The 14542-nt window shown below is 50.6% G+C and overlaps 1 protein-coding gene across 2 annotated transcripts in view; it reads right to left on the bottom strand.

Annotated features, from left to right (window-relative positions):
* NOS2 (nitric oxide synthase 2) overlaps positions 1-14542 on the bottom strand; it is a 38646-nt gene that overhangs the window by 4308 nt on the left and 19796 nt on the right. For both annotated transcript variants that reach the window (XM_072779370.1, XM_072779371.1), the window contains 11 exons: positions 12270-12464; positions 11001-11083; positions 10460-10604; positions 9682-9786; positions 8258-8307; positions 7709-7883; positions 6346-6478; positions 5251-5329; positions 3913-4094; positions 2564-2727; positions 1113-1320 (listed from right to left, as the gene is read on the bottom strand). In XM_072779370.1, the coding sequence (XP_072635471.1) occupies positions 1113-1320; positions 2564-2727; positions 3913-4094; positions 5251-5329; positions 6346-6478; positions 7709-7883; positions 8258-8307; positions 9682-9786; positions 10460-10604; positions 11001-11083; positions 12270-12464 (1519 nt within the window). The remainder of the gene's footprint in view (positions 1-1112; positions 1321-2563; positions 2728-3912; positions 4095-5250; positions 5330-6345; positions 6479-7708; positions 7884-8257; positions 8308-9681; positions 9787-10459; positions 10605-11000; positions 11084-12269; positions 12465-14542) is intronic.

The raw sequence follows: 14542 nt of genomic DNA, 5'->3' as shown, positions 1-14542 counted from the left end.
TGAGAGTTGGCCTGGGAAGATGTCCTCCAGCAGAGCAGACAAAGTCTCTGCCCAGGGTTTAGAAACTGTGTGATTGTGCTTTTCACCCAACTTTGCCAACATGGACAACGCTGCATTACAGAGGGCAGGGCAAGGGGACAGTCCATTCGGACGGGAGACAAGTGCAAGGAGAAGGGTTTTGGACCATCCAGGCTATGTTAGCCCATCCCCTAACCTCTGCCCTCAGAGCATCCTATGCTTTAGCACCTGCATAATGACAATTGTCTATTTCTACAAGTCTCTCTTCACTGCCCCATCTAGACGAGAAGCTCCATGAGGGCAGAAGCTACATGTACCACGTTTCCACACCCAACATCATGACAAGCGTAGAGAGGTATGAAATAAACCACTGCTGAGTGAGTGAGTGAGCAAGCAAGGCATAATCACCTCCATACCCAGCGTAGACTATAAGGAATACTAAGACCCACTGGGCTCCCACCAAGTATTGGGTGCTTTCTCCATTTGATCTCATTAAATCATCCCGGCAGTAGCAGGACAGCAGAGTGAAGCAGGGTGGTCCAGCAATCAGACTGTGTGGGTGTGAATTCCATTTCTCTACTTGCTAACAGTGTGACTCTGGGGTTTACCCTCTTTTTTTTTTAAGATTTTATTTATTTATTCATGAGAGACACACAGAGAGGGAGAGAGAGGCAGAGACACAGGCAGAGGGAGAAGCAGGCTCCATGCAGGGAGCCCGACGTGGGACTCAATCCCGGGTCCCCAGGATCAGGCCCTGGGCTGAAGGCGGCGCTAAGCCACTGAGCCACTCAGGCTGCCCCTGGGGCTTATCCTCTTTATGTCTCAGTTTCCTCACCTGTAAAATGCAAACAGTACCCATCTCGTGTGGTTACGGATAATACATCTACAGAGGGTCTGCTTGGCGCCTGGCTCATAGTAATCTCTCTATTATTACATAGTAATATCTCTATGATTACTATAACATGCCTGCTACTGCTATTAACCCTCTGGGAGGTAGGTTTTTAACTGATGAGGAAATCATAGCTCAGAGATGTTGAGCAGCTGCCCAGGAAGTAGCAGGATTGGACTGCTCCAAAGCCTCTGCCCAGCCTTACCTCGGGTGGGGTACACGAGCACAGCCACCGTGAGGTGGACCTCCATGGGTGTGCAGTCCCTGGAGGAGCTGATGGAGTAGTACCGCGGTTTCAGAATAGGGAGCTGGGAGAGCAGGAAGCCAGCAGACACCCGCAGGGATGGGAACTCCTCCAGCACCTCCAGGAAGGTGGGACTGTTGGTTAACTTCCACTTGTTGTATTCTGAGGGCTGAAAGCCAAAGGCAGTGTGAGCAACTCGTGGCATGTGCCCCACACGGAGGCAGGAGGCTGTCACAATCCAGCATTCATTCATTCGCTCATTCACTTCCTCAACAAACACTGCCAAGTGCCAGGCACTGTCCAGGGTGCTGACACGACCAAGCTGGAGAGAAAATGGTGTCCGTCCTGGAAGAACTCAGGCCAATGAGTAGTATTTACCTAATTCGTGTGCTTAGAACTCCACCGTCAGCCACCGGTGGGCAAGAGTCACACCTTTATTATAATCTAATTTTGGACAGGGCTTTGGAATCCTACAGACCTGGGTTCAAATCCTGACTGGGTGCCTTTATGGCTGTGGGATCTTGTCCCAATCAGTTAACCTTTGTCACATGAGGATAGTGTCGTCTCCCTCATGGGGACGTTGTGAGAATGAAATAAGAAAATGTGTGCTGAGTTAGTACAGTGTGGCCACAGGATAACGGCAGTGGAGGTGGCTAGAATCAAGTTAATTCGTGAAGATGATGGTAATAATACCATCCAGTGCCTTTTGCAGAGGCATAGGCCTAGAAATTTGCAGGTGAGTTCATGCATCCTCTCATTAACTTATTAACTCTATTACCCGTCTGTCTCTATGTCCTATGTGGGACCCCGATGCCTTCTTAAGGGCCACTTTTCCACCCATCCTCACCTTCCATCCTCCAACACTTCCTAAGTTCCAAGGTTATTCCAGGCTTGGGGAATATACAAAGACAAGACACCGTGCAGGGCAAGGAAAGTTCATCTGGGGCAGGAGACAAGTCCAAGGAGACAAGGTTCTGGACCTCCCAGGCTATGTTAGCCCATCCCCTATCCTCTGCCCTCAGAGCACCCTATGCTTCTTAGCACCTGCATAATGACAAATGTCTATTTCTACAAGTCTCTCTTCACTGCCCGTCTAGATGGGAAGGTCCGTGAGGGCAGAAGCTACATGCACTGCATTTCCTGGTAAGGCTGGGCAGAGCCTACATGGCTCTCCTTTTCTAGCTAATTTTTAATGAAGTGCACATTGGTGGCATCCCGCAGACACTCAGAAAATTTCAGTTCACTTAACACAACTGTGTCCTGGATATAGAATGGGAGAGGATACTGACTTCCCACCAGCTTTTGACAAGTTTCACTTTGGGAAGCTGAGTCGGATTCCCCCTTGGAGGTTAAAGACCAGCTCTGGGTTCTGGTGCCCCCTGACTCTGGGGCTCCACCAGCCCAACTTTTACCTGGCACAGGATCTCCAACCTCTGCCTCTCGGCCTCTTCTGTGGCCAGCTGTGCCAGCTTTCGGAGCAGCAGCTGGGTCGGGGGAGTGGTGATGTCCAGGAAGTAGGTGAGGGCCTGGCTGAGTGAGCACGGAGGCAGCCGCTTGTCTCTGACCCAGTAGCTTCCTGGACAGGGAAAGAAGGAGTCAGGAGATGGTGAAACAGCAAAACAAGTCTTTCCTGCAGGGGGATAAGCCTCTGGGGAAGATACCCTCTGCCTTTCAGCTGCAGGGGAGAGAAGACACTGAATTTCTGTCTCCAGGAATAGCAAAAGTGCTCCTCTACCCAATTCATGTGCAAGAAAGCAGTGCTCAGAGGTACGGTTGCTAGGGAAGGCTGATCAACAGCCCTCTGAAAGGCCCCCAAGTTGACATGATCCTAAAAATTACGCACCAGAGTTCGGTCCCTCTCTAGTTCAGACCTGAACTAGAGCAAAACACCTACAGGTGAACTACAGACTCACAGTGACTAAATTCACAAAAGACTGATGTATTCCCCCCGCCCCCCAGGCCAGTAATTCATTTAGAAAAAAGCCCATGACTGCAGTACACTGGGGCTATGCCAATAGGTACTGGGCAAGCAGCAAAGCAGCCCAAAGCGTCAAGTCCCAAGGAGTCCCAAGAGGCAGTATGCAGGGGGTCACGGTGTGGACAAAGAAATAAAGCCTTGAGAGGTTGACTCATATGCCAATGGTAATGCAGCTAGGAAGTAATGGATCAGGGACTTGAACCTTCAAAGCCCAATATTATTACACCGTTCCCACATTTCTCCATCATGTCATCAGGCAAACCATCAACACGTCTATTGCGAGGACTGAAGAGACAAGACATGTAAAATGCTGGCATCTAATAATTACGCAGGAAATACTAGCTGCTACTGTTGATGATGATGATGGTGACAAATACTCTTGCCTATCTGCCTCCTGTACTAGGTAGTGAGCTTTCTAAGTGCAGAAACTGAGTCTCATTCATTTTTGTAGCCCAGGGCGTGCCTTGTACATAGATGCAACTGACTAGTTAAAATTTCAATGGAAAAATAAATGAATCTATCAATTAACAAAAAAGTGGCCAGGTGAGCAAAAGGATGAAAGGAAAGAGACTCCCCAGCCTGTTGGGCTGGGCAGAGAGCCCTAGAGGAGCATCCCTTCTGTTCGCAAAGCTGTATTAGCCTGGGCTTGGGTGGTCCACCCACTCAGCAGGAAGGACAGGGTTAGGCGCCCACGGTGCAGGCATGGGACCAGCCCAAACAGCGGGGTTGGGAGGCTGCTAAGGAGGCAGGGCGGATGCTGGGGCCACCGTGCTAAGGTCTCACCCCTCTCGCTGAGGGTCTCCAGGTGCACAGGCTGGTGGGGTGCAGGGCTGTCTACTACTCGCTCCAAGATGCCTTGCACCAGGGCCAGCTGGTTGCCTGGGAAAACTCCGAGATGTTCTCCTGGCAGGTAGCTCAGCTCCTGGCTGTCCTCACAGGAGAGCTCGACCAGGAGAGTGGTGCGGCTGGAGAAGGGAAAAAGAAGCCTCTGGTGACGCCACCAGGATTTCCTCCAGAGCTCCCTGAGGGGCGGGCTGGCTTCCCCAGGAAATGTGCCCTCTTTCATCTTCCTGCTTAGTTCCGTGAACACAGGTCAGGTGACCAGCCCCCACTGAAGCTGGGGTGCTCAAGAGGGCCTGTGGCCAACCAGGCCTGGGGCTTCTCTGTGGAAAAAGGGTGGGCCGCAGCCTCCCGGTGCAGCACTCCCGAGCCCAGCCAGGCTTGACTACACCCTCCATCTAAAGAGAGCATCCCCCCTGGGAGATCAGTGGCCATTAGGACAAACCCTTCCTTGTCCCCAGCACAAATCTGGCTCTCATTAGAACAAAGCCGATTTTCTCTTTCTTTCTTTCTTTCTTTCTTTCTTTCTTTCTTTCTTTCTTTCTTTCTTTCTTTCTTTCTTCCTTCCTTCCTTCCTTCCTTCCTTCCTTCCTTCCTTCCTTCCTTCCTTCCTTCTTTCTTTCTTTCTTTCTTTCTTTCTTTCTTTCTTTCTTTCTTTCTTTCTTTTAAGATTTTATTTATTTATTCATGAGAGACACACAGAGAGAGAGGCAGAGACATAGGCAGAGGGAGAAGCAGGCTCCATGCAGGGAGCCCGAAGTGGGACTCAATCCCAGGCCTCCGGATCATGCCCCGAGCTGAAGGCAGACGCCCAACCACTGAGCCACTCAGGCATCCCCAAAGCTGGTTTTCCTAATGATTGGGGCAGGGGGACAGCACAAATGAACAAAACCCACAAGGAATGCATAACACCCATTTCTCCTGGTGGGGAAATGTCCTTACCTGCCAAAATTTTTCCTAAAAGTTCTTAAGAGCCAAATGGTTTGAGTTTCTCTTGCTCTCCACCTTTGGTGAAAGGGTTTAGTGACAAAGGGCAGGTGGTAAAGCAGGTGCCTAGTTCTCAAGCTGGAAAACCAGTGTATGGTTAATGGAGACCAAACTTAAAGGCACTGGAGGTCACAGGGGTTACCAGCCAAGCTGGTCCTACAGATGGCATCATCGCTAATGCTGTGTACACCTCTCTCCTTTCAAACACTGACTGGCTCTGGTCTTTTTTTGTTTTGTTTTGTCTTAAATTAAACCGGCAGAACATCACCCAAGCAGCCCGGTAGTCTCCCCTACCTGGATTTTGGACTCTGTAGATTCCGTTGTGATTTGAGCCTCAGGGTGAACACGTTCTTGGCATGCATTCTGCTGAGGGCTGTGGGAGACAGAGATGATGAAGTGAAAAAGTGGCTCTTAAGTGCTGGTGGGGGTAGCTTCCATGTGTCTGAGTCAGTTTTACCTGGACACTACCCTGGGGGTGTCCCTCTGTGACAGTAGTGGGGTTTTCTTTTTCCCTGCTGTGTTTCTGAATCACAAATAAAGACCCTTGGACTGACAGGGGTGTTTGTGACGCTGCTAGGTGCGGAGGAAATACACTAGGTGCCCAAATATGGGCATTTCTGAGCCATTCCCATGGCCTGGCATCCGCAGGAGAGCTTAGCTGAAGTCGGGCCTAGGCTAACCATGCAGGAAAACCACAATACTGCTGTACTCATGGTACAAGAAAAGAGGAATCACAGTGTCCAGAAGGAGAGTTTACCAACGGCAGCCTAGGGTTGCCTCTGCATGATGTTCTTTGCGATAGTTTACAATTCTTGGCTGCTGTCAGAGCTGGACAGCTGGGGCTCAAATCCCAGCTCAGCCATATGCTAGGAACTTGCTTCACTTCTGTGAGCTTCAGTTTCTTTATATTCTCCTTCTCCTTCTCCTTCTTTTTTTTTTTTTTTTTTTTTTAAAGTAATCCCTGTACCCAGTCTGGGGCTTGAACTCATGACCCAGAGCTGCTCCTACCAACTGAGCCAGCTGGGGGCCCTGGTCTTTGTGCCCTTCTTGCAAGATGAGTGTCAGGGCTCACTGAGAGTGGGCAGGCGAGGAGCCCAGCACAGTGCCTGGCACATAGGAGGCTCTCAGTTGGTGCTGGTTCCCTTTGTCTCTCCACCACCCTCCCAGGGCTTCCTCCTGAAACAGCCTCCCTCAGAGATGAAGCAAGCTCTCCAGTCTTGCATGCCAGCAGGCTCTTGGATACGAGATAGAGAGAGGCCTAGCAGCCCTAAGCCAGCTGTCTCTGTTCAGAGGGTCCTAGTGGTCTCCTGGACCATAGACCCCAGGGTCAGAGACCTCCACCCCAGCAGGAAGGGCAACCAGTCTCGTGTGGTGCGGCAAAGCAGGTACCTTTGTTGAGGTCCAGAGGCTGCGAGTCCTGCACGAGCCTGTATTGGTGTGGGTCCCAGGTCACATTGGAAGTGTAGAGCCTGGGGATCTGAATGCAGTGTTTGCCTCGCACATCAAACGTCTCACAGGCTGCCTGGAAGAGGATGGAGCAGGCCGGTGTTAACCACTGTCATTGTGGTTAACAAGGTCGATGTCATCATCGGCCACCATTTTGTAGGTCCTTACAAATCAGTAAAGTGCTTCCTGTAAAATTACTGAGCACATGGATCTGATAGAGCTGCTGCAAGGACTCAAAGAAGTGGCTGGACTTAGCACACAGTTGTTACTGCTATTAGTATGGATATTAATACAGTATCTCATTTTACCCGCATGCCTGAGCTCTGAGATTTGATTACTCCCATTCTCCAGGTGTGGAGTCATGTGGAGGTGGTGTGGGCCTGGGAACCAGGTCTGCCTTGACTCAAGCTGGTGTTCTAAGTACCACTGCTGGCTGAAATGGTCTGCTTACATGAGGAGGCTTTTATTATTATTATTTTTTTTAAATTTTTTTTATTTTATTTATGATAGTCACACAGAGAGTGAGAGAGAGAGAGAGAGGCAGAGACACAGGCAGAGGGAGAAGCAGGCTCCATGCACCGGGAGCCCGACGTGGGATTCGATCCCGGGTCTCCAGGATCGCGCCCTGGGCCAAAGGCAGGCGCCAAACCGCTGCGCCACTCAGGGATCCCTATTATTATTATTATTATTATTATTATTATTTTAAGATTTTATTGATTTATTTGAGAAGAATGAGTACAGGGAGGGGCAGAGGGAGAGGGAGAGAGAGAATCCCAAGCAGACTCCCTGCTGAGCACAGAGCCTGACAAGAGGCTCAATCCCATGACCCTGAGATCATGACCTGAGCTGAAATCAAGAGCCGGGCACTTAACTGAGCCACCTGGGGAACTCCAATGACAGTTAAATTAGGGGTGTCAGGCCATAGGAAGCAAAAGTCTACTGAGATTCTGACATGGATCCAAAGGACCCCACTGCATGGTCCCTGTCCCCAGGCTCTCTGTGGTTGGGAGGCTGAAACAGGGCAAAGTCATCAAGAGGTGACCTGGACAATTAGAGGGCGAATATCTTAAACTGAAAAAGCTCCCTGAGGGTGGGAGGCATCTCAGGGCTCTTCTCCCATCCAGGGACACATGTCTAAAGTAGGGTTCTGGGGGGCTGAGGGAGAACAGCGGTGATCTGAGCCTTCAGGCTGATGCCTACAGGACCCTGCAGGGGTCGTGCCACCCAGGATGCACAGATGTCCTGGGCATGAATGGGCTGTGGCATCCTTGTCCCTGTGGTGAGGCAGCTCCAGCTACAAACTGACCTTGAAGGTTTGCACGGCCCAGCAGCGGAAGGCTTCCTCCTGTCCACTGAGCTCATCCCCTTCCCCTATTGGGGCGAGCTGAGAGGCCCCCAGATGCGATAGCTTCTGGTCGATGTCATGAGCAAAGGCACAGAACTGAGGGTACATGCTGGAGCCGAGGCCAAACACGGCATACCTGCCCGAGGAGGACACACATACACAGAGACAGGAGTGAGCCCACCCATGCAAGCACTATGTAGCACCACCCACCCATGAGCCAGCCTCAGACACTTCCACTCCAGCTGGGCACAGCACCGGCCAGTGCACGCCATCTTCTGGTCCTCTCCAGCTCCCAAACCTTATCGCCAACTCCCATGAGTTGGTCTGCAGATCTGTGAGAGGGACTTGGTTTCCCTGGCCTGACTCTTAGTACACTCTGACGACAGGATCTCTCTGTGCCTGGACATCTTGGATAAGACCCCCCACCCTTATACACAACCAGTACCCTCCCCGGAACCCTTAGGTCCATCAGGCAAGGCTTGGACAAGTGGGAGTGGGGAGAAGCCTTACCTGAACTTGTTGGTAAGCTCTTTCAGCATGAAGAGAGATTTTTTTAGTTTCTAGAAAGAGAGAGAACCACGGAGTTCTTAGGAAAAGATTAAGAAAAGCACTGCTTTACTCTTCTTCTTCTGGTAGCCCATTTAAAAACTGGCCACATCTGGCAGAAGAAGGTTCAAGACCCACAAATGGAAGTCAGTTTCTGTGTAGGGACAGTTTCCTGGGGCTGAGGGAGAAGTTCAGCCTTAGCAACTCATGCAGGCCTGTCCCTTGGTGGGGGACTCAGAACAGCCCAGCCCCATCCAGCTCTGGCAGAGGGCAGGGCTGCCTTGCGGCAGGGCATCTTTAGAGGATCTCCTGATGGGGCATGAGCCCCTCTTCCTGTTTGGAACCTGCTAAGAATGATAATTGATCCCGCACTCCCTAAGATAACCCTGATTTCTGAGGAATGGAATGTGGAATGTGACCCAACAGAAAGAATGTCAAATCACATGGTAAGAAAGTATTCTCGGGGGCAGCCTGGGTGGCTCAGTGGTTTGGCGCTGCCTTCAGCCCAGGAAGTGATTCTGGAGACCCAGGATCGAGTCCCACATCGGGCTCCCTGCATGGAGCCTGCTTTTCCCTCTGCTTGTATCTCTGCTGCACACGCATGCTCTCGCGCTCGCGCTCTCTGTCTCTCATTAATAAATAAATAAAATCTTTTTTAAAAAAAAAAAAAAAAAAAGAAAGTATTCTCGGGCAGCCTGGGTGGCTCAGCGGTTTGGCGCTTGCCTTTGGCCCAGGGCGTGATCCTGGAGACCCGGGATCGAGTCCCACGTCGGGCTCCCTGCATGGAGCCTGCTCCTCCCTCTGCCTGTGTTTCTGCCTCTCTCTCTCTCTCTCTCTCTGTCTCTCATGAATAAATAAATTAAAAATCTTTAAAAAAAAAGTATTCTCTTTTCTGTAATTTTTTAATTTATTCCTGTTTCTACTATTTTTATCATCTTTATGAAAACTAGGGAGATCCTCAGCTTGGGGCTCTTGGAGCCCAAAGACCTCTAATACTTGCCTATTACTCATTTTAAAAAACAAAGCCCACTATGGCCAGACAATAGTAGTTAGCTCAAATTCAAGAACTTTGGCTCTCATAAGATTTATTTTGTCAGCTTTCCCTTTGTGAGTGATATAAAGTTTCCTTTAGACATAAATTTTTGAGTTTAAAAAGGTGAGTCAATTTACTTGAAAATATAAAATATGCCATTGGAAAGGCATCACGTACATATGGTGAGAATTACAAAGAAGGCAGGTAAACGCTGGCAGCCCAGAGTGATCTGAGCACTCATTTCCAAATGTCCTCCTTAGGACATGCTAAATCCCCAGATCCTTTCCTTGGCTCCCTTGGGGCCTGGCATCCCCCACAACCCTGCACCCAGACCACTGGGCCCCAGGCCACCCACCTCTCCATTGCCAGGGGAGTCTCCGTTCCCAAACGTGCTGGTCACCACCAACAGTAGCTGCTCCTCCTCCAGGTGGCTCAGCTTGTACTCGTCCATGCAGAGAACCTGCAAGGCCCCGGGGGTGGACATCAGCCCTGCGTTCCCAGGCCGAGGCCCTCTATGCCATCTCCAGATGCCCTGTGCTTCCTCCCCAACCCAGGAGACCCCTTATCACCTGTTTCCCCCCACCCTGCCCACGCCCAGCACCAGTGTGGTACAGGGGTGAGGGTTCTGTGAATCCCAGTCAAATAAACCTATATGAATACCTCGCTCCTCATCCTCCTACCCCACTCAAGCCCCAACACCAACACTTCCACAAGCCCTGGAGGGCTTGCCTTCAAAATCCTGCTAAGTCCCAAATGAAAACACTTCCACTGCTACTCTGAATTCGGAGTGTGTGGACGTATTTTCCACACAATATATATATATATATATATATATATATATATATATATATATATATATATAGAGAGAGAGAGAGAGAGAGAGAGAGAGAGAGAGACTCGGATTAGGAAAGTGTTTCTCAAACTGTGTTCCCATGCAACACCCTGGAAAATGTATTTACTATGTAAATCTGGGAATCCCTGGACCCAAATCTATCCTTCTATCCCAGATTTACAATGTACTTCAGAACATCCAAGGCTCTGGGACATTCAGGGGCAGAGCAACCACTTTAACTTTTGCCAACTTGTCTGTGCACAGGCAGAGAGAAAGGCCCACATCCAGCTGAGTTCACTACCTTGGGGTGGAAGGCGCAGCTGAACAAGGCCCCTAGGTCCCGGGCTAGCGTTTCTGACTTTCCCGTCTCTGTCGCAAAGAGGATTGTGACTCTGACTCGGGATGCCATGGTCTTGCGCATCAGCATGGAGGCAAAAAGCACAGCTCTGTGTGGACAGACAGACACACACTGTGCTGACTCCACCCTCCAGAGGAACACAGGGAGTAGGGGGAGCCCAGGAGAATGGGAGAGGGACAGAGTTCAAAGTGTGGCAGGACAAGGGAAAGGAATGCACATATCTTACCAGCCACTGATGCTGACCTGTGGCCCTTCTCTTTCCCTCCCCTGCCCGACCCACTACTCAGCCCCAGGGAAATAGAGGACAGGCAAGGTTGGGCTGATGGTGGCAGGTGGTCCCCCTTGGCGTCTGGACCTCTGCCAGCCAAACTCCGTAAAGATCATCATTTCGCTTTGTTCCCTGCCCGTCAAGGCCTAGAAGGGCAGGCTGCCTGGAAGGAAGGGCTGCTGCTCAGGTGTGTCAGCTCTGGCCATTCTCACTTACTTAACCAAGACTTTAAGTTGAATCTTTCTCCTCTGGGGTCTCCGCTTCTCATCCTGCCACACGTGGGTTTTCCAGGCCTCCACCTCCAGAAAAGAAGACAAATGTGAGGCAGGTGGGCCCTGGTTCAGCTCGGGCTTGGGGATATGAGGGAGCTAGAGGATCCTTCATGCCGTTTGTGAGGTGGGGGTCTCTGGATGCCCCATGGGGGAGGACAGGGGCTCTGTGTCCCTCAGAGTCACAGCTCCAGCTCCAGTAACCAGTTTAGAGCCTGCACACACCGGGATGGAGTCAGTTGGCTTATTTTCCACTAGTGTCTCCCCAGAAGGAAGAAGCCCCACTTCACTTTCATTTTTAGTGTCTAATCACTAGGCAGGCCATATGACGTAGAGTCCAAACCGGGTACCTTTGAGAGTAGAAGGAGTGTCTGTCTCTATGACAACAGACACAAATTGTCCCAGCAATCAGTCACCCTACTTAGTGTCAAAGTAAGGAACCTCTTGCCCAAATCTAACCAAAGTCCCTTTTAACAAAAAAATGAACTGGTTTCAACAGGTAGCAGTGATAGAAGGCATTCAGGGTTGGGCATACACCAATTCATAGGATCCATACCACCTCCTATAGTGGAGTTAATGCCCAGTGTTTTTAGAGTAAGAAGAGCGGGGCCTACACGGGTGAAAAGACCCACCCAAGATCATATGGCTAGGAAGTGGGAGAGTCGCCTGCAGGCATGTCTGACCCAGGAGCCAAGCTCTTCACCATTATGGGATATGATAGGTGACGGTCACAGTGATCAACCTCAGAAGCAGAAGCCCCATGACAGCAATGGGCCACTAAAGGTAGAATAAAAGGTATTTCCTTGGGGCACCTGGGTGGCTCAGTGGTTGAGTGTCTGCCTTTGGCCCAAGGTGTGATCCCAGAGTCCTGGGATCCAGTCCTGCATCAAGCTCCCTGCAGGGACCCTGCTTCTCCCTCTATGTCTCTGCCTCTCTCTGGGTTTCTCTCATGAACAAATAAATATATTAGGAAAAAAAAACCTATTTCCTTAAGTTCCATTCTCTGTGAAAATGGACAAACACTGTTCAGCCTCTAGGAGTGCAGCCTGCAAAGCATAGGCCTCTGTGTCCCTGACCCTCCCCTGTGTGTCTTGCATGAGTTAGCATGCATACGTGCACACATCTGCTCACGCACACACACCCACGCACACATCCAGTCACACTCTCTCCATCCCTGAGCTCCCAAGACAGAGAGGAGAGGAAAGCCCTCCCTTACCTGGTAGTAGTAGAAAGGGGACAGGACATAATTTAACATCTCCTGGTGGAACACAGGAGTGATGCTCCCAGAAATTGGGGGGACCAGCCAAATCCAGTCGGCAGGGCAGCCCCCTCGGGAGCGGTACTCGCTCTGCATGTACTTCATGAAGGACTCTGCAGCTGAGTGGTGATCCATGATGGTCACATTTTGCTTCTGAATTAGAAGGAGGCAAAGAAGGAGGGTTTGATGTAAGGGATGGGGGAGTCAGGAACATGGTCTGTCAGCTGCAGGGCTCCCAAGATGGGACTACGGAAAAGCCTGGCATCAGTAAAATGTAACAGCAATTGCCCCTGGCCACCGCCTTGCTGCTAAAAATAAATACCCAAGTGGAAGGCACTTTCTGGACCTCCAAAGGAGCCCCAGAAATCACTACAGCCATGCTCGACCCACAGATCACATGGTGGACCCCTTGGCTCTCTAGAGGCCGTGTCAGCTTTTCAGGCTACACCTACAAGTCTCCCCCAACTCCCCACAAATGGCTCCCTCTTGATGCTGATAAATCTAGCCACAGAGGCTTCTTGTCACTTGTTAGTAGAGATTTTCAGGAGTCACATCCCCAAGAATGTGGCTCTCGCAGCCAAGAAGGAACTAGACATCTCTGAAGAGGACTGAGCATCGGGATAACCACAGAGTATGGAAGACAAGTCACCATAATGTCCCACATCCTAAATTTAGAAGCCAAGGGGTCTGAGCCTTCCTGGAATGATCCAAAAGAAGCAGCCACACCCCTCACTGCCCAGAGCAACTCATCTAGTCAAGTGTTCAGTGTCATGATTCAAACCTTGGCCTCTTACTGGCCCTTTGAGCATGAGCTCTTAGCTCCTGAACTTCACTAAGCCTCAGTTTCCTCATTTGGAAGATATGAGGCTGCTCAAGGGCACAAGCAGAGCACAGAACATGCGCAATAAGCATTAGCTGCCATTCTTCTATCTGCTAGGCACTGCATAAAGCACAGGCATTATAGAGGTGAAAATGTGGCCCCCTTTCTGCATTAGATTATATTCTAAGGAGGGACGCCTGGGTGGCTCAGTGGTTGAGTATCTGCCTTTGACTCAGGTGTGGTCCTGGAGTCCTGGGATCAAGTTCCACATCGGGCTCCCTGCATGGGGCCTGCTTCTCTCTCTGCCTATGTCTCTGCCTCTCTCCCTCTGTGTCTCTCATGAATAAATAAATAAAATCTTAAAAAAAGATTATATTCTAAGGAGAGGAGGCAGAGGAAGTTGGCCTTCCATGTGGTCTGCTACAAGATGTAAAGGAGGAGAGTGCGGGTGCTGTTGGGAGCCAGAGGGGGCTGAGCTCAGGCAGAGGCCTGGAGGAGAGGCTGCTTCTAAGCGGAGGCAAGTCTTGGGGGATGGGCACAAGTTGAGTGGGGGATGGGCATTTCTGGAGGAGGACACTGCCTGAGTCAGGCTGGAGGCACAGGGGGAGCCCACCAATGGAGGGCTCAGGCGGCCTTCTGAAATCTTACACATATGCAAGCAGCTCCTGGGTACCAGACCAGTTTGATGCTCAGAAGCTGATGATGGTAATAATAAATAAGAAGAACAGCAAAATGAATACCTACAGAATATTCGCTATGGGCCAGGCAGCCCAGCTAAGTGTTTTGCACGCAGTTTCACTGAATTCTTACAATAACCTAGTGAGGGAGATCCTACTATTTATTCCCATTTTACAGACGAGGAAGTTTATCCTGAAGGAAGATGATGAGGAAGTCCTGGAGACTCTCAAGCAGTGGAGGGGGGTGTGTGGTCAGCAATGGCCAGGAGACAGCCGAGGATCCGCAGATTTTCTGGGACATATCTGCATCCTGCAGTGACGGGGCTGGTGCACAGAGCCCCAGGAGCCAGGATGTGCAGTCCATAGGCAGCAGGGTCCTTCTGAGCCAGGCCAGCCCCAGCCCCAGCCCCAGCCCTAAGGGGGGTCTTCCTTTTCCGCCCCAGACCCCCCCATCCCGCTTCAGAACAACAAACACAAGCTTGACCTGCCTGTAGGGTGACCAGCCCAGGGAAACTGTGATTGTAAATATTTACTGGATGTTTGTTCAATGTCAAGTCCCTGCCCCACTCCACAGGAGAAGGGTTTTTGTCTATTTTGCTCACCACTCACATGGCCAAGCCTTATGCCTGGCACATGCAAAATGTTCAATATACTTTGCTGAATGAATAAAGGACTGTCTTCCTAGCGGTTTGGCCTCCAGGGCATCTGCAAGCTTTGTGGAGACGGTTTCAGTC

This window comes from Canis lupus, chromosome 16, assembly GCF_048164855.1.
Source record: "Canis lupus baileyi chromosome 16, mCanLup2.hap1, whole genome shotgun sequence".
NCBI lineage: Eukaryota > Metazoa > Chordata > Mammalia > Carnivora > Canidae > Canis > Canis lupus.
This window is presented reverse-complemented; position numbering and strand designations above follow the sequence as displayed.